The sequence below is a fragment of the Girardinichthys multiradiatus genome, chromosome 5 (assembly GCF_021462225.1).
Source record: "Girardinichthys multiradiatus isolate DD_20200921_A chromosome 5, DD_fGirMul_XY1, whole genome shotgun sequence".
NCBI lineage: Eukaryota > Metazoa > Chordata > Actinopteri > Cyprinodontiformes > Goodeidae > Girardinichthys > Girardinichthys multiradiatus.
In genome coordinates this window covers 20,750,652-20,778,625 of record NC_061798.1, presented here as the reverse complement: position 1 = coordinate 20,778,625, position 27,974 = coordinate 20,750,652, and the positions used below count along the sequence as shown (strand labels likewise).

Sequence of the window (27,974 nt, the reverse complement as noted above, 5' to 3'; positions counted from 1 at the left end):
TCAAGACCCAACACTCAGTTTCATTGTCCAACCCCTGTAGTTTATATCACTATGGTGTAAATGGGAAAAACAGCTATGAGTCATATTAATAAAGGTTATTCCTAACACAAATCACTTTTCTATTCTGGGACCACTTGCTCCACATAGTCTTAAAAATAAGCTATGACGACAGACTCCTAATTTTTTATCTCAGTGAATATCCCCAAGAAGAAATGATGTTTATGCAGTGATATGAATGAGAAAGAGCTGCAATACTATGAGTTTAGGTGTAATCAGGGGAGGGTGGGGGTGCATTCTGGAGGATTCTGCGGAAATCATAGGAGAGGACCCCGTTTCACTCGTTTATTGTGGGGGCTGTTTTCTCCCTTCTCAGCTAGATGGTTAGCCCCCTCCGTGAAACCCACAACACAGTGGTGGGGGGCTGAAGGTTTTAGGGGTGAGTTGTCCGGCTGTCATTGCAGCAAGCTTGCTTTTTTTTCCTCCACCAGAATCTGAGCTAGTTTCGTTTTCTGCGGGCGGTTTGATTTGACGCTGCATGCTGTTAACGTGTCGGGAGGTGTCCTTTTCTTTTCATTGAGCTGGCTAACCTATTAGCCTAGTTAGCGCTAACGGTAGCTGGTGAGCTTCATTAAACATGGCATAATTATCATCACAATACGTTCAGCGTATACTCCAATAAAGCATTCACTCATTGTACATGCAGAGGACGTCTGTTTCTGACTAGCTAACTGTTGAAATTTCTTCATTAGCTGTTGTCGGTTACTAGCTAGCGTAAGCGCGATAGCTTACTCCCAGTTGGTCCATTTTGAGAACAATGAAGACCAGTCAACATCCAACAGTTTCAGCTTAATAAGCATGTGGTGGAGGGGATATAGGGGGGAGGAGGAGGGCTCCTAAATCTGAAATTCAATTTATTTAATTGTTTTGAATACACTCAAAGCAGCTTTAGCATTAACCACATCTTAGTGGGTTTTTTCATTTTTAGTGACATTCAGGGCATTTTAAATAAATAAAAAAATCAGCAAACATAAAAAGGTGTCTTTTTTTTATATTTCTAGAGCGAAACTGAAAATGTATTCAGAAAAAGATAATGGGATTCATTTATTAAGACCTCTGAAGATAGAAATGTGGTTCGACAAGAATGGACCATACATCTACAAAGATGTAATTTGGTTCTGAATTACCTAAAATATGACTGTCTGTAAGAGAAATAACAATAGGCCAAGCCCTCTTCATTTAAAAACAGCAGGCACAGACCAAAATGCTAAACAAGAATGATTAAATTAAATAAATGAACAAAGCATATGAATTTAAAACAAATAAAATGATTAAAAGTTTAAAATAAAATCCAAGTAAAAGTAGTAACAAGAAAATATGACAGACAGGAAAAAATAAATAAAATAAAACCAACAACTGGGTCAAAAGCCAAAGAGAAGAATGCTTCAACTTATGCATCCTTTTCAGTGTTTCACTTAGACCTTGTGATGTACACCATAGTTTAAAATATTAAACAAAATATTTAGAGATTAACCAATCAGATCAGTTTCCTATCTTTATATTTTCTTAAAGCTTTAACCTGCTGATACCAGTTTAGCTCATTCTGATTTCTCTTTAATAAACGTTTAATTAAAGAAGACATAACAAAAGCATTCAAAACATTTTTTTTCCATTCTTGCCTCATTTATGTTAGAAACAGAGTCATCATGCTGCATGTGTGAGAGCACTACACTTTTTTAGCAAACACAAATAGATTACAGAACTGATCACAGTTGGGGTGTCTGGCACTGCTAAATAAAAAAGCAGTTTCTGCGTGTATATTCCCTGGAGAATGTTGCTCATGGGTGCCTGAGTCCCGTCCTTGAGAGCTACTATCCTGCAACTTCTTAGATGCATCCTTTCTTCAGCACACCTGAAGCAAACGAAAGCCTCCTTCCTGGGCCTCTGCAGAGCTGAATATCTGAATGATGATGGAAGAATTCAGCCATTGATTCAGGTGTGTTGGAGAAAGGATGCATTTAAAGGTAGCTGGCTAATAGCTCTTGTTGGCAATCTTGTCAGCTGCCAACACACGTATATACAGAGGAAAACCTAAATAATGATATTACCTAAAAAAAAAAAATCATAAACATGATGGCACTACAAAGTGCAAACTTGACATTGAATTGAACGTTATCTTACCAGGGTGAAATGACATTTGCTAAAAAAAGCTATGCATTTTAGGAATAAATAAATGTTAAGAATATATATTTATCTCAAACTGCCATTGCTTTGTTTGCATAAAGAATTAGTCCTTTTGCATGTGTTTTTGATATTGATCAACTCTTCAGAATTAAGCATACATTGTTGTCATGATGTCAGACTTTGTGTATTTCAGATTCTAGACTGGAATATAGATTTAAACTACCTTCTTGCTGCAAAAATGTCTAGTAAGTAATAAGAGGTTTTTGTAACTTACAGAAACCACCTTTATGAGATAATATATTGTCACTTAAGGGTCTTTATCATCGAATCTTTCCTGTTTTTTTTCACAACAGAGAGACCATCCTATGCCCCACCACCTCCCCCTGCCCCTACGACTGTAAGTATTTTTACAGGGTACAAGTACCACATCGTAAAGCTATGTCGCATTTTGCATGCTTAATTTTATTCAATTGAATGCTCCACAGAATATAGTTTCATTCTGTTGTTGATTCTGGTCATTAATAGTCCCAGAGACTAATGATAAACTGCTTCTTATGGCATTTGTTTTCCTTTAAGCATTAATGCAATTTGGTTTTGCATCTTTCCTGCTGGCTTTAATGGTTTCTTTTATTTATTTTTATTTGGTTGGTTGTTTTTTTTTGTGTTAAGATCCTCCCACTGCCTGTGTAATGTAATTTTCTCATTCATATTAATGTCTCATTTGTTTCCATCAGCAAATGCCCAACACTCCTGGGTTTGTGGGGTACAACCCATACAGTCATCTGGCCTACAACAACTACAGACTGGGAGGGAGCCAAAGCAGCAACAGTCGGGTAACGGTATGAATATGAACCAAGTGAAAACATTGTGACTTAGTGTATTTATCAAATGGAGAAACTCATATCTGTCATTAGTTCTTTTCCGGTAAAGCTTCAGTTAGTAATTAAATCAAAGACTGCAGAAACATTTGCAAACATCATTACAATGTCAGCATTTTGTTCTGATTGAATGAGATGTTAGGATTTTTTTACACTTCTGCTCAAAAGCAAATGCTGCAGGGTAGTCAGTGTGAGAGGTCTGTCTTATTATACAGGTCCTTCTCAAAATATTAGCATATTGTGATAAAGTTCATTATTTTCCATAATGTCATGATGAAAATTTAACATTAATATATTTTAGATTCATTGCACACTAACTGAAATATTTCAGGTCTTTTATTGTCTTAATACGGATGATTTTGGCATACAGCTCATGAAAACCCAAAATTCTTATCTCACAAAATTAGCATATCATTAAAAGGGTCTCTAGACGAGCTATGAACCTAATCATCTGAATCAACGAGTTAACTCTAAACACCTGCAAAAGATTCCTGAGGCCTTTAAAACTCCCAGCCTGGTTCATCACTCAAAACCCCAATCATGGGTAAGACTGCCGACCTGACTGCTGTCCAGAAGGTCACTATTGACACCCTCAAGCAAGAGGGTAAGACACAGAAAGAAATTTCTGAACGAATAGGCTGTTCCCAGAGTGCTGTATCAAGGCACCTCAGTGGGAAGGAAAAAGTGTGGCAGAAAACGCTGCACAACGAGAAGAGGTGACCGGACCCTGAGGAAGATTGTGGAGAAGGGCCGATTCCAGACCTTGGGGGACCTGCGGAAGCAGTGGACTGAGTCTGGAGTAGAAACATCCAGAGCCACCGTGCACAGGCGTGTGCAGGAAATGAGCTACAGGTGCTGCATTCCCCAGGTCAAGCCACTTTTGAACCAGAAACAGCGGCAGTAGCGCCTGACCTGGGCTACAGAGAAGCAGCACTGGACTGTTGCTCAGTGGTCCAAAGTACTTTTTTCGGATGAAAGCAAATTCTGCATGTCATTCGGAAATCAAGGTGCCAGAGTCTGGAGGAAGACTGGAGAGAAGGAAATGCCAAAATGCCAGAAGTCCAGTGTCAAGTACCCACAGTCAGTGATGGTCTGGGGTGCCGTGTCAGCTGCTGGTGTTGGTCCACTGTGTTTTATCAAGGGCAGGGTCAATGCAGCTAGCTATCAGGAGATTTTGGAGCACTTCATGCTTCCATCTGCTGAAAAGCTTTATGGAGATGAAGATTTCATTTTTCAGTACGACCTGGCACCTGCTCACAGTGCCAAAACCACTGGTAAATGGTTTACTGACCATGGTATCACTGTGCTCAATTGGCCTGCCAACTCTCCTGACCTGAACCCCATAGAGAATCTGTGGGATATTGTGAAGAGAACGTTGAGAGACTCAAGACCCAACACTCTGGATGAGCTAAAGGCCGCTATCGAAGCATCCTGGGCCTCCATAAGACCTCAGCAGTGCCACAGGCTGATTGCCTCCATGCCACGCCGCATTGAAGCAGTCATTTCTGCCAAAGGATTCCCGACCAAGTATTGAGTGCATAACTGTACATGATTATTTGAAGGTTGACGTTTTTTGTATTAAAAACACTTTTCTTTTATTGGTCGGATGAAATATGCTAATTTTGTGAGATAGGAATTTTGGGTTTTCATGAGCTGTATGCCACAATCATCCGTATTAAGACAATAAAAGACCTGAAATATTTCAGTTAGTGTGCAATGAATCTAAAATATATGAATGTTAAATTTTCATCATGACATTATGGAAAATAATGAACTTTATCACAATATGCTAATATTTTGAGAAGGACCTGTATATTATTATATTAACTTATGTATTTGAGACTGAACGGGAAATGTGTATCGATCCACATTCAAACCTGCAATGAAACGGTCCATCTGTGTCCACTCCGATCCTTTCTAATTCTGCATTTCTGACAGCCATCTTAAGTAATCCATGCCTCCAGTGTTGCCATGGCATTGCAGGCTTGCTGCTCGACATGGCTCTGGCTGCTGAGCAGTAATTTAGTCGCTGCATGCAAGCGGAGGATGGTTGACTCTAATAATGGCATGTTGTCTCGCTATTGGCAGATCACAGCTTAAATGAGATTTTCTTTTTTCCTTGTTTTTTTATGAGCAGCCCAGTTCCACTTCAGTCTTTGAGGCCCTGCCTTGTGCAGGTCCTCCAACTGTTATAGATGTGCATGTCTTCCAAAAGAGCTTTGAGATTTCATTTGTTGTGAATCGGCACAATATAAATAAACTCAATTGAACTGACTAAATCATTTTCATTTTAGTTGTAGGAAAATATCTTGGTTAAGCATGGGTCAGTAGGAGATTCTTTTGCATGCAGGGATGTTAGGTATTATTTAGTCAACTCAGAGGTAAGAACGATACAGAGTCAGTTTTACTTGTGACAAGGGTAGCCCACTTTGCAGTGCAACTACAAAGTTTTGACACCCTATCTCTTTATTTTTATACACAATTCAACAGACAGTTCAGACAGGGTATGTGTGTGTGTGTGTGTGTGTGTGGCTGGTAGGAGGCTGGTTCGCTTGGGAAATAGATAACAGGGATTTCACACACAGGAGGGAGGACTGCACTCAGAGACAAGCTGCATACCAAAGAGCAGACTGCAGGTGCATTACAGCACAAAGTTTTTACATGAGTGATAACAAGTCCTCGCACCCATCCAACAGTCCCTCCTTTTATCATAAGTAAAAACATTTAATATAAAAACGAGTAAGAAAAATACTTTGTATGAGCGAAAACCCACGGATGGTAAACAGATTATATTTTGTGGGAAATACTCATACGGCCCCGCCGCCCACGGCGACCATTAAAAGTTAAATGTTGATTAATACTTGAAATTATAAAAATAAAAGAATTAAAAAATCTGCCCTGTTTATGTCATCATTGTACTTTTTCTCATTTCACTTAAGCAACTTCTTTCGATTTTCTGCTGTAAGGTCATTTTATGAAATACAATGTATGAGTACACTCAGGCTTTTGATGTGATTTATTTACAACATGTCATCATAATCGTCCCCTTCATTTTCGTGCATTTCTACCTAGTTCAGTGTTGCATATGCCACCATGAACAATACCAGAAATTCTGTAGGAATGGATGTGCGTCATGTTCTTCCGTCAGTGTTCTGAGATGGGTCCCGTCTGATGTCCATCTCTTCTGGTTCGGTATCACCTCCTGTGGATCCTGCTTTAGACAGAGAAAGAGTCCTGCTACCAGAATTAAGCTCAGGCTTATCAGTCCTGTCCACATGTTACAGAGAGTCATTTTATAATTGGGCACAGATCAGCTGTTTTCTTCACCGGTTTGAGACGCTGGGCCATATGGGTCCTCCAACTCCTTTGAACCCGGACTTTGAACCCCGTCGGTTGATCTGGCTCCTGTAACGGCAAAACTGGCTTACAGTGGCTTTTATGAATCCAGGAAAGCCTCTGTGCTATTTTCAGAGCTGTGGGCATTGTCAGGAGTACTTGAAACGGCCCTTTCCACCGAGGAGTGCTCCAATCCTTCCGGTGGAGTGTCTTAATCAGGACCAGGTCTCCAGGCCTCAGGTTGTTGGATAGGAGCAGAGATTGTCGGCAGACCACTGGACATTTGTTTTTCTTTTGTCTGCAACATTTTATTCATCCACTCAGCTAATGAAGGTTCCTGTTGTGCTTTCTCTATTTCATTCATGTCAGAGGGCAGAGAAAACGGTCTGCCATGTACTATTTCTTTGAGAATACAAATTCACATCAGCAACTTGGTGTCACGTGATCTCAGACTCAGAACACAGTGGGTGGAGTTATACAATGATGTACAGTAGGTGGCAAATGGAGTTAGACCAGTTTGATTTGGAGTTATTCTCATCCATAATTTAACCAGGGATAGGCATCCGGGCCATGGCCTCCCTGTTTCTTCCATTGTTTTCCTTAATCTTTAACTGAAACCCTAATGCATTAGAACTTAGTTCTATTAATTTATTTACAAAATGAGTTCCATTATCTGACCTTATAATCTGTGGGATACCATATGTGGGGAAGAAATGTGTCACTAGGTTCATCTATTGCAACTAGGCAATATTTCTTCCCCCGTGTTTGCAATAAATTATGCATGATCTGCAAAACTTCTTTGCATAGTCAGAAAAATTTATAGTGTAGCATTAATGCTTTACCAGATGTGACATATTCCCCCCTTGACACGTGGGTCTTCCCAATGTGTCACTGTAGCCGCTGTGTTGTTAAATGTTTTTGGGAGGATTGGTTTATCTTCTATCTGATAAATGTCATCTTTTTTATGTGCTCCTCTCTTTAGCCAGGCCTTTATTTCTGTCTTGGGTGCTGACTGTTGGGCGTCTTTCAGCACGTCTGTGTCTATAAATAGCAGATCTGACATTTTCTCTTTAATAGGTTGAAATGAGTTAGTTCTGTCCCTGATGATGTTTTAAAACCTCTATTTTGCCAAATCTTAGCATGGTGATGTACTGATCCGAAAACGTATTGGCTGTCTGTGTATATAGTAAGTATTTGTCCCTCATGTAATTCACATGCTCTTACTAAAGCATATAATTCTGCTGTTTGGGCTGAGCATGTATTGGGTAGAGATTTAGCTTCTATTATCCTATCGATGGTTGTTACTGCATAACCAACTCTATTCTTTCCATATTCATCTTTAGATGCTGAGCCATCTACAAACACAACACATGAATCTGGTATAAGGGTTTGAGAAATGTCTTGTCTGGGTTTTGTGTCTTCAACTTTTGCTTTATAAGAATGTGGTTTTCCATCTTCTGCAGTAGGTATTAGAGTACTTGGATTTAAAGAGCACATCTTTTTAGAGTTATGTTTGGCTGTGATAATAATAGCGATGTCAGTGTGATATGCCTTGCATGTAGCGTCAGGTGCTTCTCTTAATATTCCTGACTTCAACATATCTTGTATTACTGGCTTAGTACCTTCTTCAGCTTCTGGCTTTAAGGGGTATTGACGGACTAATGGCCTTTTTTCAGATATTAGTTTAACCTTGTATGGTGGGAACCCCTTTATAAGCCCTACATCAGTTGATGATTGGGACCACAGTTCAGGTGGGACAGCAGCTAGGGCAGGATGCATGTTGCTCTCTTTGCTCTCAGCTAAGCCCTGTATTTGTCCCTCTGCCTCATCTAAATGTATCCTTGGATGAACTTTGACTATCCACCCTAGAGTGAGCTTCCAGATTACTGTATTAGGATCCACTTTCGACAGTGTCAGTGCTGTTCCTGCAGAGGTTTAAAGCCTCTGTTTTTCCAAATTCTTATTATTCTTTTTTATCATATTTTATAAAGTAAGTCCTTATTACATTTAAAAATGAGATCAATATTTTTGGTAGTTGCTATTATTATAAATAATGCTTGGTTTAGTTCTTATTAAAAATAAAAAATAAAAACTCACTCACTGATGAACACAAAAAATGAAGGGCATATTATATCTTATAATCTTAGTTTGTTTTACCCAGTTTTATAGATACAACATACAGTTTCAGTCAGCTTTGTATTTAGTTCAAGTAACTAAAGTTTATTTCGATTAACTAAAGTTTTCTCTATTTCAGTCCAGTTCAGTAATTCTGTTAAGGTTCATTTAATCTTATGTTAAGTTTGAGTCTAATTCAATCATTTTGAACCTGACTGGAAAACGTCTAAACGTCTGTTAAAATCTTTTTGTTTTACCATAGAGAACTGACCTAATATTATTATGGTAATGTTGAGGACTCTAATTTTTACATAACATGAAACAGACATTTATTTCACAAAAACAGAAAGTCAAATACAGACATTTGGCCACATGAAAGTTTAAATACCCTGTTTGTAAAAGAATTGTGAAAAATCGAAGACGGATCTATGAGCTTTCTTATGGTTATCAGTATTTTCAATACAGGTAGAACCTTTGCCATCTTTATATGCTTTTTCGAAAAAGATTCTGGAAACCTTATTAAGATATAAATTTGGCAAAGATCATCAGAACATCAGACCTTTATTAGCGCTTTTAAGGTCCCTCAAAGATGCATTACAATGAAATCAGTCATTCCCATTCACACACATTCACACACTACTTACTTATTTCTCTGTCAGAGTCATTTTATTTGCAAAAATCTGAACATAATTTGACTTCTATTATTCTTAAAATGCACATTGTTTCCTCATAACCCCTTTTGTTTCCACAAGGTCTGTTTTGAACGCTTCAATTCTTTTTTTTTTATTCACCAACAATAAGGTGGTCTTAGTGGGGTCCACTTTAAAGGTATTGTTTGTTGGGTGTCATGTTATCATTGTCAGGTCAGTGAGGTTCATAAGTCAGTCAGAACCTTGGTCATTTGGTCTGTGCTCATAATGTTTCATAGATCCAGCCTATGATTAGTCAGCAAAACGTCCACCTATAGGAGAAAAATTGATTGTTAATGAATGAGCTGCATTTCCTAGGAACACTGTCTTCCTCCTGGATGAACATCACCTGTTGAAAAACTTTCATCATTGTTTGTTTCACATATTCAATCAGATCTTTATATTATACCAGTAGGTGAAGTTGTTAGTATCTCATGTAGACTGACATATACTGTTGCATTTGAAGAGGATCTCAGATTAAATAAACATAGTTAGAGCTTCAATCCAGGTTCATTTTGTGTCTGCAGACTTTAGCCAATTTTTCTTTTTTTTTTTATACATAAAGAGCAAGATTCAAAACATTTTCAAAAGGCAGATTGTGGCAGAATGTAGACAAAACTGCTTATTGATTGACAAAATAACATTCAAGCACACAATCACCATATTAAAAGGCTCTACTTCTAGAGAATCACTAAACTTCTGGGGTCCGGTTTTGGCCCGCGGACCTTGAGTTTGACACATGCAGGGTAGAGTTACAATTTGTTTTTCAGACCTTTCAGCAGAGACAGGCTTCTGCTGTTTGCAGAAGTTTTATCTTTGTTTTCAGGCAGCTGCATCTCTTTGTCGAGGTCGTTTCACAGAGCTGAAATTTAACTTCTCTCAAAGAGGAAAAATCAAGAATGCACACAATCTGAGCCAAATATGGAATTATTTCCCTGTAAAATGAATCTTTTGCATTTTATCATGATATTGTTGATAGTATAACACCATAGAATGATTTTTAAAGCACCTGTTTCTCACTAATGCTTGCCTACAAAATCTTTTACTCTCAGATTACTACTTTAACAACATTCTGTTCTCCCTTCTCTAGTCATTGTTCACTGGGTTGTCCAGTTGGACAGTTTCCATGTTGTCCACATTGTCACCTCCTATTTTAACTTCTTTTACCACGTCCTCTAAAACCATCTCTTAGTCTTTATAATTTGGGGCTACCTTGGTATTCTAACCTGGGATGGGTGGCAGTCCGCCCCCCTTATTTGTTTTCAGTTAAGCTGAAAGTTTTTTTCTTTTTTTCTTAAGGCCTCAGTATTATGGCTATGTCAGTTAAAGGCTGCTCTTATTGTTGTTTTTTAAATTCATCTTTTTGTTTTAATCTGTTTATCAACTGTGAGCACTCAGGGACTGAAAAGTCCCCTTTGAAATTATAATCTGGCAAGGTTTTTTATTGTCTCTTGAATCTTTTGAATGCATAATCTCCAGTTTAAGATCCCCGTGTAGTTTTAGGATTTCAGTGATAATTAAGTTACCTGAAAATCCGTATTTTTATGCCATCGTGCACATATTTCTGTTAAATCAGAGCTTTTTCTCTGTCCCTTCCCCATTGTTCTTTGTTATTTTTCTCTTTTTAGTTTTCTTTATTTCTAATTTTAGATCCCCTTGCAATTTTAAGACATCCTTTGTATCTAATTTTCCCAAAAACCCATGTTTTTTATTTTTTATTCCATCTATGACAGATCATACCTGCTCCTTTTACATAGTTCTCCATAAACTTTACCTCCCCTTCTAAGTCAATTAGTTTACTTTGTTTCTTCCCCATTATGTTTTATGTTAGTTTAATTATAGTATGAATGTCCCAGATAAAAGGTCACTGGCATGAGACTTTAAGGAGAGGACATTAACACGCCCTTCTACTGCGACTAATTCGCAGCGGTGTTAATTTTCTGGAATGAAATCCGACCTGAATCTCCAAAGTCACCAGTACGTAGTTTTAATCTGGGCAAAAGGAAACCGAGGACTAGCAGAATCCTGCTGATTCTATTAAAATGCTTAGTCCTCCATAAACACACACAACACAGTCACAAAGTTAGTTTCAGGTACCTTGTAGTTTTTCTAAGTTAACTTGGTGTTATTTTATGAGCTCAATTTACTCCGTTCTTTTTACTTTTATAGCGCTTATTCTATTCCCTCGCAGGGGAGTAACCCTTAGTCGTTTTATTTGGCCCCCTTCTTGGCGGGGCCCTACCTTAATTTGTCACTATTCATTTCACGGTTTTTGTAAAGCTCCCCGACATTTGTGAATGGATTTTGCTTGACAAACATCTGAAGGCTGCAATTGCCCCTATTGCTGGTGCACATTTTCCTAGCACACTTTTTTCTTCCACTCAACTTTCTATGAATATACATTGATACATCATTATGTGAACAACCTTCTTTAGCAATGACCTTTTGTGGCTTACCCTCCTTGTGGAGGGTATCAGTGACTGTCTCCTGGTCATCTGTCCAGTCAGCAGTCTTCCTGATGATTGTGTAGCCTTCTGACCCTGACTGAGAGACCAGTTAGAGGCTCAGAAACACCTTGCAGGTGTTTTGAGTTAACACACTGTTTCCAATAATTAACCTTTTCACAATATTCTAATTTTCTGAGACACTGAATTTTGGGTTTTTATTATAAGCCATTGTAAAGTTGTAAGCCATAATCAACATCAACATTACAAGAAAAAAACGCGTAAAATACTTCAGTCTACGTGTAATGAACCGTGGTACCATGGTATCACAGTTTAGACCCAAAATCTTAAAGCAAAATGCATAACATTATCTAATAACTTTTAATTAAAACAAAGGAAATCAACAGGTATTCCTAATACTGCTAAAATAATATTGATTATTAGAGTTAGAATAATGCATTAACAGTTGTTGTTTCGATCTTAATACATAGACTTTCAAAACAGCAGAATGTGCATTTCTTGAAAGGGTGGAAAAGTGTAGTTAAATGTATTTCAGGCAGCTGACAGGTAGTGTGCAGCAACAGGTGGGAGAGAGCCACTATACAGCCGGTGCAAACGTATGTCTCTTTGGCATCTCATTCAAAAACGTTTTACCATAGGAACAATATGATGAAATATTTTAGCAGTTTTTAAAACCTTGTTTTATCTTGATTCTACTACCAGCCCATGTCCAGAGAGGATGCATCTGGAGATTCTATTATAAAGACACTTCAAATGAAACTTATTCTTCTTTTTATAATGTAGAACAAAAGGATAAAGGAATAAAATACAGTACAGACCAAAAGGTTGGACACACCTTCTCATTCAAAGAGTTTTCTTTATTTTCATGACTATGAATATTGTAGCTTCACACTGAAGGCATCAAAACTATGAATTAACACGTGGAATTATATACTGAACAAAAAAGTGTGAAACAACTGAAAATATGTCTTATATTCTAGGTTCTTCAAAGTAGCCACCTTTTGCTTTGATTACTGCTCCACACACTCTTGGCATTCTGTTGATGAGCTTCAAGAGGTAGTCACCTGAAATGGTTTTCCAACAGTCTTGAAGGAGTTCACCTCTTCTGTGCCGCACAAAGACACGGTGGTTGGAACCAAAGATCTCAAACTTGGACTCATCAGACCAAAGCACAGATTTCCACTGGTCTAATGTCCATTCCTTGTGTTCTTTAGCCCAAACAAGTCTCTTCTGCTTGTTGCCTGTCCTCAGCAGTGGTTTCCTAGCAACTATTTTACCATGAAGGCCGGATTCACACAGTCTCCTCTTAACAGTTGTTCTAGAGATGTGTCTGCTGCTAGAACTCTGTGTGACATGGACCTGTTCTCTAATCTGAGCTGCTGTTAACCTGGGATTTCTGAGGCTGGTGACTCGGATGAACTTATCGTCCGCAGCAGAGGTGACTCTTGGTCTTCCTTTCCTGGGGCGGTCCTCATGTGAGCCAGTTTCTTTGTAGCGCTTGATGGTTTTTGCGACTGCACTTGGGGACACTTTCAAAGTTTTCCTAATTGTTTTGACTGACTGACCTTCATTTCTTAAAGTAATGATGGCCACTCGTTTTTCTTTACTTAGCTGCTTTTTTCTTGACATAATACAAATTCTAACAGTCTATTCAGTAGGACTATCAGTTGTGTACTGTATCCACCTCCTACACAACACAACTGATGGTCCCGACCCCATTTATAAGGCTTGAAATCCCACTTATTAAACCTGACAGGGCACACCTGTGAAGTGAAAACCATTTCAGGTGACTACCTCTTGAAGCTCATCAACAGAATACCAAGAGTGTGTGGAGCAGTAATCAAAGCAAAAGGTGGCTACTTTGAAGAACCTAGAATATAAGACATATTTTCAGTTGTTTCACACTTTTTTGTTCAGTATATAATTCCACATGTGTTAATTCATAGTTTTGATGCCTTCAGTGTGAAGCTACGATATTCATAGTCATGAAAATAAAGAAAACTCTTTGAATGAGAAGGTGTGTCCAAACTTTTGGTCTGTACTGTATATGAAAAGATTAAACAGAAATCAAACATTACAACCAGACCTAATGGTCTTATATAGAAAGCATCCTGAATGTATTTAAAAAACTATATTTTAAAACCTAGGGTTATGTAATATTTTGGTGTAAATTTAACAGATATTAAGAAATGATTAGGGCCATACAAGGCAAAGTGTTGTAAATGCACACACAAAGTACATTTTTGGGGTGTACATCTTTCTAGAATATTTAAAAAACCTTCAGTCTTTTTTTTTTTCTCCATCATGTGACTCTGCATAGATTTCACTTCTCCTCTATCAAAGGTGTAGCTGCTTTCTTTCTATAAATTCGTATGACAAAACTCATAGCAGAGGTCATATCAGGCCACTCCAGACATTTCTTCCCCAACTAGCACCATTTTCTGAGTTCTAAATTAAATATGACCGACACGCCTTGGTGAAAAAAACTGCAGACATTCAGCACAACAGCTCAATTTTGAATGACAAATTTGCAGCTCCGTGCACAGCAACTGATTTTAATGTCTCTTCTGCACAGAGTGACTCTTTTGTGATCTTCCTCCACAAACGTATTTTTCCTCATGCATCGCTAAGCCTGAGATCTCATGGTACAACGCACCAAAATGACGAGAAAAAGTTACTTTTCTGCCTAAATTTTCAGCTATCCCTTCCTTACATTTGATCTAATTTCCAACTGAATGCAGATGGTGCAGACTTCCCTGTTAGGCTCAGTCTTCTTGTGAGTCATGCACTGAGTTGGCCAACTGGAAATAACAATATGCTGGTGTCAAGGTTTGACTGTCAAAACGATGTTGCCGTTTCTCCGTCACATGTGGGTTTAATAATCCCCAGGCCTCGCATTTGGTCCACTCTGTTTTAAGTTTCTGCAGGATGATTTCAGAAATGTTGTGACTGTTGATATTTATTTCAGCAACAATTGGAGGTTCAACAAAAAAGGAATTCATAGCTTTGGAAGATAATTGTCGTGGTTGTTATTCGCTGATTATCAATGGAACATCACATTTGGTTGTCAGGATATAAATCCAGGGTTCCCACACAGTTTGGAAAAGCTTGATTTATGTGTTTTCCAGGTCTGATCAAGTGTGGGAAGAGAATTGGCTGCATTGATTTCCACGCCATGACTTTTTTAAACCAGACAAATCTCCAAAATTATTTCCAAACTGCAAGATTTGAATAACTTGTAGGCATGGCAAAAGTGTAGCAGCTTTATTATAGCCAGCTGACCGGCAGTAGGCAGCAAAGTGTAGGGAATAGGCATTATGATATGACTCAGGCATTTTGTTCGGAATCTGGTTAAGGGATACACCAAGTGTGATCAGGCCATCCTAGAAGTCATGTTTGAATATTTCATCTCATTACATAAAAGCTTTCATGTCTCAGGTTAGCTCTTTGTTTGTTTCTACCAGAATTCCTCTGGAATAAACATCCCAAAACCCCCAAAACCTCCAGATAAGCCGCTGATGCCCTACATGAGATACAGTCGAAAGGTGCGTACACTGTTTAAATTGTTTCTTTTGTTTGATCATCATTGTGTGTTCCGCTGACAAACAAGCTCATTTTATGTTTCTTAGATATCATGTGAACTCAGTTAGATCGACCTTTTTTCCAGATGTTTAAAGTTGTTAAGAAAGGTAAGGTGTGAAGCCAGATTTTAGGTAGGAGTGTCAACATCCTAGTGGGATTTATCCGCTTTGGATCTGAAGCTTAAAGCACACGGCCTCCTCTGGTTTGTGACCTCTCTGCAAAGAGATAACCACTCATAGCCCCTAAAACCCAGCCCAACCCCACACCCATGTCTGGTTCTCATCACCAGGTTTGGGATCAAGTAAAAGCCTCCAATCCTGATCTGAAGCTATGGGAAATTGGGAAGATAATCGGTGGCATGTGGAGGGACCTCACTGATGAGGAGAAACAGGATTATTTGAATGACTACGAAGCAGAGAAGGTTGGTTGTTTTACAGAGGGGTGTTTATGGGGGGTGTTTTTCTGAGGGGTGACCAGTAGCTGTGTCCCCGAAGGTTGTGAGTCCCTCCAGTCATCGTTCCTTCCTTTCTACCACTCACGAGTAAACTTATTTTCTTATTTTTTGTCAGTTGATTGAAACAAGCATCCACATGTTAAGTCTGCTTGCTTGTTTGCTTTTCTGTGTCATTCCTGTCATCTTTTCCGCTGTAGATTGAGTATAATGAGAGCATGAAGGCTTACCACAACTCGCCAGCTTACCTGGCTTATGTCAACGCAAAGAGCCGGGCTGAGGCAGCTCTGGAGGAGGAGAGCCGCCAGAGGCAGTCCAGACTGGACAAGGGCGAGCCTTACATGAGCATCCAGCCAGCAGAGGATCCAGACGGTAAGGCCACTCAGTTAAACGCGTTGTTTCCCCGAGGTTTAGGGCACGGTGACAGAGCTGTAATTATTGCAGCTCGACCACAAAGATTTTACAAGCCTCCACTCCCTGAAAGTCTTTTTCTCTCCACCTACGCTGCTCCATCCATCCTCAGTTTATGTAATTCTTCTTTTGAAATACGACATTTTTTTTCCCTTCAAGCTGCAAATAAAGACAAATTTTGTTTTAGTTGTGCACCAGCGTTTACATTCTTGAGATCGGTTTAGACATGATTACCAAATTTACATTCTTTTGTCTGTTGTCGTAAAGTCTGATGCACACGCGCACACACACACACACACACACACACACACACACACACATACACGCACACACACACACACACGCAGATTTAGACAGCAGAAGACATTTGAGTTACACCCACCTCCAGGAAATGATGCTTGTCTGGGGTCGGGCTCGGTTACAGTAGAAGTTAATGATGTGCAGGAAAACTACAGATAAAACAGCTGCTATTTAGAAACACCCCAGACCATAAAAAAGTTAACACTGACATCCCAACGGGTTACGCACTGAACAAGCTGCACGTATGGCAATAATTAAATAAGGTTCAGCTCTCTGGGTGACCACATAGTCAGAGATTATGTTTTATTAATAAAGTCCCTAATGACAATCTACTCCTAATCTGTTTCCATAAACAACTTCTCTCCCTTTTCTGTTCTTACTTTAATCATCAGAACAGGGTGCGACTTTTCAAAACCTCATATAGGAAGTCAGGTTTTGTATTTGTTTTTACTTTATTTTGTAACTCTGTCTTGGGTGTAACATAATCACTAACCTTTTATTAAAATCTTGAACGGTTCCAGCAAAATGAGGTGGAAAAAAGTGAGGGCATGATGGAGGACGCTGCTGGATGAGTTCCTCTGCTGAATTTGTGAACCAGAGAAAAAGCTTATGTCCCATACAGTACCTTCAGAATGTGTTACCCCTCTTGAATGTTTCCTGTTGCGGTGGCAGAGCTCCTATACGTGCATCTTTGAAGCTTTCAGCTTGGCGTATGCGACTCATTTCTGCTTTGTTTTTGCAGTGTGTGATTAAGGCCTTTAAAACGTCATCAGGAACTGAAGAGCAATCAACAAGTAGTAAATGTTTCTGAACAATGATTTAAGTGCTCCACAGTATTATCACAACATATATTTGCATGCAGAGTACTCTTCAAGAAAGATTAACTAGAAGATCTGTTCAAAAAGTATTCAAAATACCATAATTAGCATAATTTTGTGAATGTTTCTTTTAGTTTCTGCAAAACTGTAAAAATCACGCATTAATTATTATTAATCATTATTTTAGGCTTTAAAAAGTCTCAAATAAGCCTCATCTTTTTCTTACTAGGTCTTAAAATACATCTCTACGTTCATTAACGCTTCCTCCTTATTGTCAGCGTTATTGGTGCGTGTTTTGAGAAATGAGTTTGAAGCTTTTATTTGTTGCGTTATTTGTTAGTGTGGTTTGGTGTTTTAATGCTGTATCAAACCATGACGCAGGGAAGCAATAAACTCCAGACGTTCAGTCTTCCCCACAAAGCCGGGAGAGAATTCTGCTCCTGAAACTGGCTCACTGGCATGTTTAGGTAATAAAAGTAATCTGTGTATAACTGATTAGCTTTGGCTTGAAAACTGGCATTTTAGTAGTTAAGTCAAAACCAGTTGCCAATAACTGTTATGAAGCTTACTATATACTGTAGGAAGGCATTAAAGTTATTTCAATCTAATTACAGAAGCATTTAACTCACAAGTCAGACCTGGAAGTAAAAATTATTTGGGTTGTATTTTTTTGCAGATAAACTGTATAAATTGGACCTTAATGGCGCTATCTTTCTGTTACTGGGCAAATTTTGACATTCCTTGTTTAATTCTGCAATATTTGGCCTAAAAGCATTTTAGTGCTGCCCTCTTTGGGTTAATCGGTGGCTACTGCAGTTGAATTTTCCTATTGTTTACAAGCGGACTGCTTGGTACATGTCTATGTCTCAGCCCTGCAATCCAGTAGAAAACCATCTCACTCAGATACACTCCCCCATCCTGACCCCCACTGCCTTGGCAGCGCCGGCCTCGGGCATCGCTGAGTCAGCGCCAAACTGATAAGGCTCAGGCCTGCTGGGCTCCATAAAGCCTCACTCAGCTCAGGTGACGAGATGGGTGAAAAATCCTCCGCCTTGAAAGATCCATCCGAGGCAAAACTACCTACCTCTGGTCACTCTCCATGTTTTAATATGTCAAATTAAGCTAGCTGACACTTTCCCTCATCCTCCCGACCTCATTTCTGCTTAACCCCCTCCACCCATCCCAACACCTGGCCGTGCCCCTCAAGGCCTCTTGGCTCTGCCCACTTTGGTGGCGTTTTTCTAAATTTGTCTGGGAGCTGGGTAATGCTTCTACATGAGGTTTAGTTACACTTTAATTTGTAATTAGATCAGTAAGTTATAAGGTTTTTCATAAATAATCAAATCTCCCTCACATTGTGCAATTATTGAAGCACATGCTGGTGTTTGAGCCATTTTAACTTTAGGAAAAAATTAACCCTCTTTTTATTATATTTCAGATTTCTCCAGACTACAGTAGTTCAGGGAGATTATAATCTGTGCTTAATTCCTCACAAAACCAGTCTGTGTTCATAGATGCTGTTTGTAAATGTTCACTACAGCAGACCAGCTGACCAGCCATTCTAAATGCTTGCTGGTATTTATGGATAGTAATACAACCAGGGTTTACATTTGCTGTTTTGAGCAGGATCAAAAAAATGCCAGCTGGTAATCCAAGGACAGTGTGGAAAATTTAACTTTTCTGCTGATGCTTTGATTTTATAGTTTGTATTAAAACCCTTTATTCTATCTCTATTAAACTAATCACATTTAGTAAGACTAGTCTGTCTCTGTGGCTTGAGCCATCAAGTGAAAAGGTGTGTGCTTAGGACGCAGACTGAAACGGGAAGAGCTAGTGGTACCAAAACTATTGTAAATGTAACTGAAGCCTTTTCTTAATTTATACATTAATTATTCAAGTTAATCAGATTGTAAATAGGCCTTCACTTTGTTGTTTCTCTTAGCTTCTATTCAAAATTGGAAAGACAGGAGAATGTACTTGAGTAATATAGATGTGTGTTAACCTCCCTAAGTCAGAAAATAGCTACAAGAAAATAACAACTTGCATTTAAAATGCGAGGCATCATCAACTCTTTAAAACAGCAGGGCATTTTAAGTAAAATCCTTTGGACTCTTCTAGTAAACTAAAAATAGGTCATCACTATGCCTTTCAGCAGGGTATTAACCTAAAACATATGGCCTAATCAGCACAGAAATAATTTACCAGACAAAATCAGCCTTCTTCCATTCAAGAGAACATGTGGGAGAGGTTGAAGAGAAGATAATGTAAGAGAGGACTGAGGACTTTGGACTATATAGAGAAATTGGAGGCATTACCGAGTTAATGTACTGAGATTAAAGGCTGGAATTTTTCTTACTTTCAAAGTGAGATTATGCTACTCCAATAAAAGACAAATTTATTTGAATTTCTTTTTTCTCTCATCTTTTCTAAAAGTGCAAATAACTGTGGAAGGCACTGTTCTTAAATCAGACTCTAAATACTGAGCTACATACGTCTTCTGCTTGGACACAGTGGTAATAGCATCAATCTGTACTGTAACATTAGTGATTCCCCTGCAGATAGACTCAGATGGACACGTGTATTTCCTGCAGCCACTCCACCAACTCAATGTTTGTTGTCTTCAGATTACGACGACGGCTTTTCTATGAAACACACAGCTGCTGCTCGTTTCCAACGCAACCACCGCCTGATCAGCGAGATCCTCAGCGAGAGCGTCGTCCCAGACGTGCGGTCTGTTGTCACCACCGCTCGCATGCAGGTCCTCAAACGCCAGGTCCAGTCACTGATGGTGCACCAGGTGAGATCAAACTACAGCGTCCCATAACTCCAGGATCGAGCTGTGACAGCTTTGCTTTTATTGACTCATTATGCTATTAACTTTGGCGCCGGGATGTCCTGTTTCGCAGAGAAAATTGGAGGCAGAGTTGCTTCAGATTGAAGACCGCCACCAGGACAAGAAAAGAAAATTCATTGAAGCCACAGAGTCGTTCAACAATGAGCTCAAAAGGGTATTGCATATTTTACATTTAAATCAGGTCATTGTTAACTTGCACGCAAGCTTCAGTTTGCATGCCGTGTGCAGCTTGGGCACTGCGCCACTCTCAGTGTGTTTTACAGCCCTCAGCTGTGGCTAACTCTATCCACATGTTCTTGTAATGATGTTGCTGTCATGATTTATTATTTGAGGCCCCACATTAGTTCTGGATGCAGTGTCCAGGTTTTACAACAGGTGGCGCCATTTATCCTATAAAGAGCACAATGAGGACACAACACAAAGCAAACACATGCTCTACTTATCCAAGTTAAACTTTAATTAACTTTGTTGCAACATCAAATAAATTTCTTATTCATGTTTTGTTTAGTTGTGCTGCATGAAGGTGGAAGTAAACATGGAGAAGATTTCTGCAGAGATCTCTGCAGCAGAAGAGGCAGCACGCAAACGGATGGCAGAACGCGAGAAGGATGCAGGAGACCGAGGAGCAAGAGAGGCGCCCACCTGCGTCTTGGCAGAGGAGGAAAAACATGTTTGTGCGACGCATGGTAAAAAGTCCCAGCAGAACTCTCACAGCGACGGCAGCAACAAGGAAGGCGAGGACACAGAATCAAATAATGCAGATGCACCAGGTGAGGAACAGTGGTTTCTGTGGTTCTGCATGGCCTTTGTGTGATTTTATGAGTAAACTGTTGACTTCTCAAACAAGACAGTGTGTCCCTGATACCAAACTGAGTCATTCAAGATAGTGTCTGTCTTCCCATTGGCACACAGTTAAAACAACAGTCCCTAATAATATTTAACAGCATGAAATAACACACAGTGCCTTGCGAAATGTGCAGCATTTATTTCTCTTAAGCCTATCTCATTTTGTCTTATTGGAACCACAATCTACAATGCGTTTTATTGGAATTTGATGTGACAGATCAACACAAAGCAGTGTAAAGTGCAAATTCAATACAGTACCTTGTAAAATACTTTATACCCTAATCAATAATCAATGGAAAGTTTTTTTTCGTATATTTCTATAAGCTTTGCACATCTAGGGACTGAAATGATTTCTTCTTAGCTCAGTCAAAGTCTGTAGCTCTGGGTGAATGTTAATGGTTGTTGTCCTGCTGGAGGATGAACCTCCACTCAGGCTTTATGTCTTGCAGCCTCTAACTGTTTTGTACTGATTGTAATTTAGCTCCATTCATCTTCCCATAAACCATGACCACCTCCCTGTCCCCACAGGATGATGCTACCACCACTATGTTTCATCATGGTAATGGTGTGTTTATTGTGGTATAAAGTGTTAGTTTTCTTCCACACATTGCGCGATGCCTACAGACCAAAAAGTGCAGCTTTGGCATCGTCTGACCTGATCACATACTTCCAAATGTCTGCACTTCAGTAAAGGTCAGATTTGTCATGTCAGCAGATTCTCTCTGTGGGAGCTATGCACCTCCTCCATATGTACCATGGGTTGATTCTATTGTTAACATAGAAAGAAATGCAGTTTAAATTCTTTTTTAACCTCTATCATGCACCATATTGGTTTTTTTTTCAAATGTGAAGAGATGTGGCTTAAACCATAAATTTAAAATACCAATTAGATCAATTTAGTAAAAACATTTTTTTTCTAATGCAGTAAAACAGAAAGCCTCAGAAGAGATGGAGGCCCATCCAGGCAGTGAGGAGGGAGCATCAGAGGACAAGGAGAGCGTCCCAGAGGGAGCCATGGAGGAGGGAACCAGCGACAGTAACACCGGCTCAGAGACCACCTCTGCTCAGACAGAAGATGCCACGACCAGCGAGCCATCAGAGGGACCCACCAAGGCAAGAGCAGCCCACTGAGTCCAGCAGTGTAAAACCTCGGGGCTGCCATTGAATCTTTTTGACCCTTTGATTACAGATAATGCACAATCTCATGTCTGTTTGTCGAAAGTGTTAAAGGAGCATTCAGACGGGCCCACTGTTTAGCAAGCCGAAGGCTGCAGTTAAGGTTAAAAACCTGACACTCGTAGACACGGTGAATACAACAGTATTAAAAAAAATGCACTCGGACTTGACAAAGCAATGACCTTGTCTAAAATCAACGGCTGCTACAATGTGCCACAAAAGCCCGTGTGAAGGCACTATATTCGGCTTTTTTGGAAGAGCGCACTCAAGCCCTTCATCAGCACATATTGAAACATATCTCTAGCACTATGTCTGGCAGACAAACAAAATTGCTCAGTGTTATACCTAACTTTGTTCTTTGTGTTGTAGTCCCATTGTTGCTTTTATTGTTTTGCATGATACAGGTAAAAAAAAAAAAAAAAAAGTTGTTGAAGGGTGGAGCTAAGTGACCATCTCCTTGGCAGGAGAATATTTGTTTACTCTCTGTATCAGTATTACAGTGACAGTATTGTCTCAGGAGTTTGTAGTCATTAAGTAGTAGTTACTCTTTTATTTATTATCAGCTTTTTTCTTATTATTCTTGTGTATTGGGTGCTCTGGGTCCAGCCCATCTTTAAGTATATATCATGTGATCATCAATGCTGTACCACGCTAAACTACCAGTGTTCTAAGGTTTGCTGGCTGCCAATCAAATCAAAAGCAGTATGCTTAGAACAGGTGTTTGTTTTGATCAGTGTTGCGGTTTCTAGCAGGAAACCTTTACATGTCCAGTTAATGTGTACACGGTGTAACAAGGTTTGCTTAAACGTGAATTTTCATGTTGTAAAACAGCTAGAAGAACACTCATTAACATGCAGTCTTAATATGAATTTCATTTTTGCATATTTATATAAATAAACTTTTCTACTATGAAATACAGCTGTCCCTTTGTTTTGGAAATATGTCTTAAGTAATAATAATATATTGAAAATACAATTTAAATCTACAGGGGTATGAATGAGTGTGTGCTTGGTTGTCTGTGTGTTGCCCTGTGATGGACTGGCGACCTGTCCAGGGTGTACCCCACCTCCCACCCATAGACTGCTGGAGATAGGCACCAGCTTCCCCGCGACCCACTATGGAAGAAGCGGTATAGAAGATGGATGACTGACTGACTGTACAGGGGCATCTACAGTATGTGAATAAATTAAAATATCAAAAAGTTTACTTATTCCAGCAATTAATTTCTTTCAACAAGGTCATTTTTCTTGTTATTTTCTCAAAAACACAGCGATTTGCAGTGCTTGACTAATAGTCAACCTGTCAATAGATTCTCCCACATGAGCTCTAGATCTCTGCAGCTCCTTAGAAGTTACCAAGGTCCTCCTAGTCCAATATGTCCACTAAATTGTAAGCTTTCAGAGTGTTTTATAATGTGACTGGTAGTGAATAGAGTCCATAAGGGCTAAAATACAAATCGCTGCAATATACTGAAACTTATTGCTGTGTAAATGTGATATTTAAGAGCCTTCTTAGTTCTGATTTTATTCTCTTTATTTTGCCAGCCAGTGGGCTGTGCATCAGTGAATATTTGGAATCAAATCAGTAACAATGCAATAGGTCTACCAAGACTCGGTTAACTCAGTAACTAAAAGTGTACCAGGTTCCTGTAGCTGCATAACATGCTTCAATCAACACCCTCCCCCACCAGGTTTAACAGCTTGCATGAGGTGTTAATACTCACACTTGGATTTCTTTTGATATAGCGTATTATGATTGTTGTGCAATAATATATATAAGTTTGGTTATTCAATATTTAACCACAAATAATTATGTGGTTCTTTAATATTCAACCAAACAGCTTGCGGTCTGTCAAGTATTGTCCTATTAATACCAGCCCTATATGGTGGTGGTATTAGAACAATAAATGAACTGGATTCAAGCACTGGCATTCCCAAAACTGCAAACTCTGCAGACATATGTCATAAATTACCAACAGCTTCTCTTCAAAATAAAAGAGTTTGTTACCAAAAAATGAACTCCAAGTTGAACATTTTTATTAAATTCTTTAACTACGCTAGAAACAATTCAACTAAAACTACAAAGCAAAATGAAGGAATAAGGAAAAATCGTGAACTAATTGCAAATAAAAGGGAAAAGGGGACCAATAAAAATTATGCCATGATACCACACTTCAGTGTGGATATTTATGTTTGAGAACCAAGGTTCATTTTGGAGAAATTTGGAAATGAGGCCAAATTAGTTTTAAAACCAATTAGGGAACAACTGGTATGTGCTTGGACAACCAGTCACAATGATAATCAGAAAGTGTAGATAAAACATTATTTTAGTAAGACAATGTTTTAAAGAATGATTTGCCGTATTAAAAAGAAATAATCTTTTGGACAATTGACCTTAATGTTGTTAGATTACTTCAACCTGGTTTAGAACCGGCGGTTCTAAAGCAGGTTCCAACAGGGCATCCATGAGTGGACCAAACGTCCTATAGGCAGGCTATCAGGCAGTCAGCAGAACTATATGCGAAAGTCACCAGTTTAGGAGGATGACTTTATTTTACAGCATAACCAGTTCTTGATGGAGTTTGATAGAGGTCTGGTGGTTGTATTGTATTGTGCAATTGCCCTGCATAAGGGGAATACAATTGTCCTGTTGAAACTAATGGGGGCAAACAAATTATGTACCCAAGACGAACACCAAGGAAGGTTCTGTGCATGCCATCCAGTCTTTATGGCTGCAGCGAGGCAAGGTCTAATATTGCTAATATTAGTGCTGATACAGGGAGAGATTTCAGGTTCATCACTGGGGGTGATTTGGTGAACTTTGACAACAATGCCCAGTCAGTGACATCCTGCATCTGCATGTCTTACCACTTTTGAGACAACCCTCCAGTACAATGTTACAACATTTGTAATACCCACACTTTGCACAGAGGACAGGTGGTTGTAGGTGTGGTGTACAGATGTTACAGAGCTCTGTTGGTGGAACTGTGGGGTCCATCTTGCATGCAAGTCTTTATTGTTGGAACCTGTGGGTACATGAGGACCCAATACATTATGTACACGTTATACACCCAAGGCAGACCACAAGGAAGGCTGTGTGCATTGCATGCGGATTTGGTTGTTGATAACCTTATGGCGACATCAAAATGAGAGGACCAATCTAGCCAGTAGGGCCAAAACAGTTCCCCCAATCTTTTCAAAATCGAACATTTGTGGGACCATTAGCAAGGTCAGCATTTATATACTCAACATTTACGTACTCAAAAAAGCTCAAAATCGTTCCTTCTGGTGGCAGATTTAATCTGTCTTCTGACTCTAAGCAATATAAATGTTTTGAGTGGCCCAGCTAGAACCCTGATTAGAATCTGTGGAGGGGGCTAAAGATCAGGCTGAACACAAGGAGGCCTTCCAGCCTGAATCACTTGGAGCTCATCATCAAAAGGGGAGGTTTCATGGCTAAATTGGACCAGCCTGGTAGCCAGTCTTCATTGATTGCACATTTCACCAGTAAGAGCAAAGTGTGAAGGTTCAATTAGCAGGGTAAGAGCACAGTTTTGCTCAAAATATTGAAATGCACACAACATTATGGGTGACATACCAGAGTTCAAAAGAGGACAAATTGTTGGTGCACGTCTTGCTGGCGCATCTGTGACCAAGACAGCAAGTCTTTGTGATGAATCAAGAGCCACGGTATCCAGGGTAATGTCAGCATACCACCAAGAAGGACGAACCACATCCAACAGGATTAACTGTGGACGCAAGAGGAAGCTGTCTGAAAGGGATGTTCGGGTGCTAACCCGGATTGTATCCAAAAAACATAAAACCACGGCTGCCCAAATCACAGCAGAATTAAATGTGCGCAGCAACTCTCCTGTTTCCACCAGAACTGTCCGTCGGGACCTCCACAGGGTCAATATACACGGCCGGGCTGCTATAGCCAAACCTTTGGTCACTCATGCCAATGCCAAACGTTGGTTTCAATGGTGCAAGGAGCGCAAATCTTGGGCTGTGGACAATGTGAAACATGTATTGTTCTCTGATGAGTCCACCTTTACTGTTTTCCCCACATCCGGGAGAGTTACGGTGTGGAGAAGCCCCAAAGAAGCGTACCACCCAGACTGTTGCATGCCCAGAGTGAAGCATGGGGGTGGATCAGTGATGGTTTGGGCTGCCATATCATGGCATTCCCTTGGCCCAATACTTGTGCTAGATGGGCGCGTCACTGCCAAGGACTACCGAACCATTATGTCATTCCCAAGACGAATTGATGCTGTATTGGCTGCAAAAGGAGGCCCTACACCATACTAATAAATTATTGTGGTCTAAAACCAGGTGTTTCAGTTTTATTGTCCAACCCCTGTATGTTAATACAGGTCCTTCTCAAAATATTAGCATATTGTTATAAAGTTAATTATTTTCTATAATGTAATGATGAAAATTTAACATTCATATATTTTAGATTCATTGCACACTAACTGAAATATTTCAGGTCTTTTATTGTCTTAATACGGATGATTTTGGCATACAGCTCATGAAAACCCAAAATTCCTATCTCACAAAATTAGCATATCATTAAAAGGATCTCTAAACGAGCTATGAACCTAATCATCTGAATCAACGAGTTAACTCTAAACACCTGCAAAAGATTCCTGAGGCCTTTAAAACTCCCAGCCTGGTTCATCACTCAAAACCCCAATCATGGGTAAGACTGCCGACCTGACTGCTGTCCAGAAGGCCACTATTGACACCCTCAAGCAAGAGGGTAAGACACAGAAAGAAATTTCTGAACAAATAGGCTGTTCCCAGAGTGCTGTATCAAGGCACCTCAGTGGGAAGTCTGTGGGAAGGAAAAAGTGTGGCAGAAAACGCTGCACAACGAGAAGAGGTGACCGGACCCTGAGGAAGATTGTGGAGAAGGGCCGATTCCAGACCTTGGGGGACCTGCGGAAGCAGTGGAGTGAGTCTGGAGTAGAAACATCCAGAGCCACCGTGCACAGGCGTGTGCAGGAAATGGGCTACAGGTGCCGCATTCCTCAGGTCAAGCCACTTTTGAACCAGAAACAGCGGCAGAAGAGCCTGACCTGGGCTACAGAGAAGCAGCACTGGACTGTTGCTCAGTGGTCCAAAGTACTTTTTTCGGATGAAAGCAAATTCTGCATGTCTTTCGGAAATCAAGGTGCCAGAGTCTGGAGGAAGACTGGGGAGAAGGAAATGCCAAAATGCCAGAAGTCCAGTGTCAAGTACCCACAGTCAGTGATGGTCTGGGGTGCCGTGTCAGCTGCTGGTGTTGGTCCACTGTGTTTTATCAAGGGCAGGGTCAATGCAGCTAGCTATCAGGAGATTTTGGAGCACTTCATGCTTCCATCTGCTGAAAAGCTTTATGGAGATGAAGATTTCATTTTTCAGCACGACCTGGCACCTGCTCACAGTGCCAAAACCACTGGTAAATGGTTTACTGACCATGGTATCACTGTGCTCAATTGGCCTGCCAACTTTCCTGACCTGAACCCCATAGAGAATCTGTGGGATATTGTGAAGAGAACGTTGAGAGACTCAAGACCCAACACTCTGGATGAGCTAAAGGCCGCTATCGAAGCATCCTGGGCCTCCATAAGACCTCAGCAGTGCCACAGGCTGATTGCCTCCATGCCACGCCGCATTGAAGCAGTCATTTCTGCCAAAGGATTCCCGACCAAGTATTGAGTGCATAACTGTACATGATTATTTGAAGGTTGACGTTTTTTGTAAAAAACACTTTTCTTTTATTGGTCGGATGAAATATGCTAATTTTGTGAGATAGGAATTTTGGGTTTTCATGAGCTGTATGCCACAATCATCCATATTAAGACAATAAAAGACCTGAAATATTTCAG

At 39.8% G+C, this 27,974-nt stretch overlaps 1 protein-coding gene across 5 annotated transcripts; it reads left to right on the top strand.

Annotated features, from left to right (window-relative positions):
• Positions 1 to 239: 239 nt before the first annotated feature.
• On the top strand, positions 240 to 23,016 carry LOC124868991 (SWI/SNF-related matrix-associated actin-dependent regulator of chromatin subfamily E member 1-like). 5 transcript variants are annotated; one of them, XM_047366674.1, is made up of 11 exons: positions 242 to 436; positions 2,375 to 2,426; positions 2,535 to 2,578; positions 2,916 to 3,014; positions 15,129 to 15,209; positions 15,536 to 15,667; positions 15,898 to 16,069; positions 19,851 to 20,023; positions 20,133 to 20,234; positions 20,589 to 20,850; positions 21,852 to 23,016. In XM_047366674.1, the coding sequence occupies exons 2-11, from the start codon at positions 2,420 to 2,422 to the stop codon at positions 22,055 to 22,057; spliced, it is 1,278 nt and encodes a 425-aa protein (XP_047222630.1). In that variant the 5' UTR covers positions 242 to 436; positions 2,375 to 2,419; the 3' UTR covers positions 22,058 to 23,016. The 5 variants fall into 5 exon arrangements, with proteins under 5 accessions (XP_047222632.1, XP_047222631.1, XP_047222630.1 ...); XM_047366673.1 differs by having other exon boundaries at positions 243 to 436; positions 2,359 to 2,426; positions 2,916 to 3,020; XM_047366672.1 differs by having other exon boundaries at positions 244 to 436; positions 2,916 to 3,020.
• The last annotated feature ends 4,958 nt before the right edge of the window (positions 23,017 to 27,974 follow it).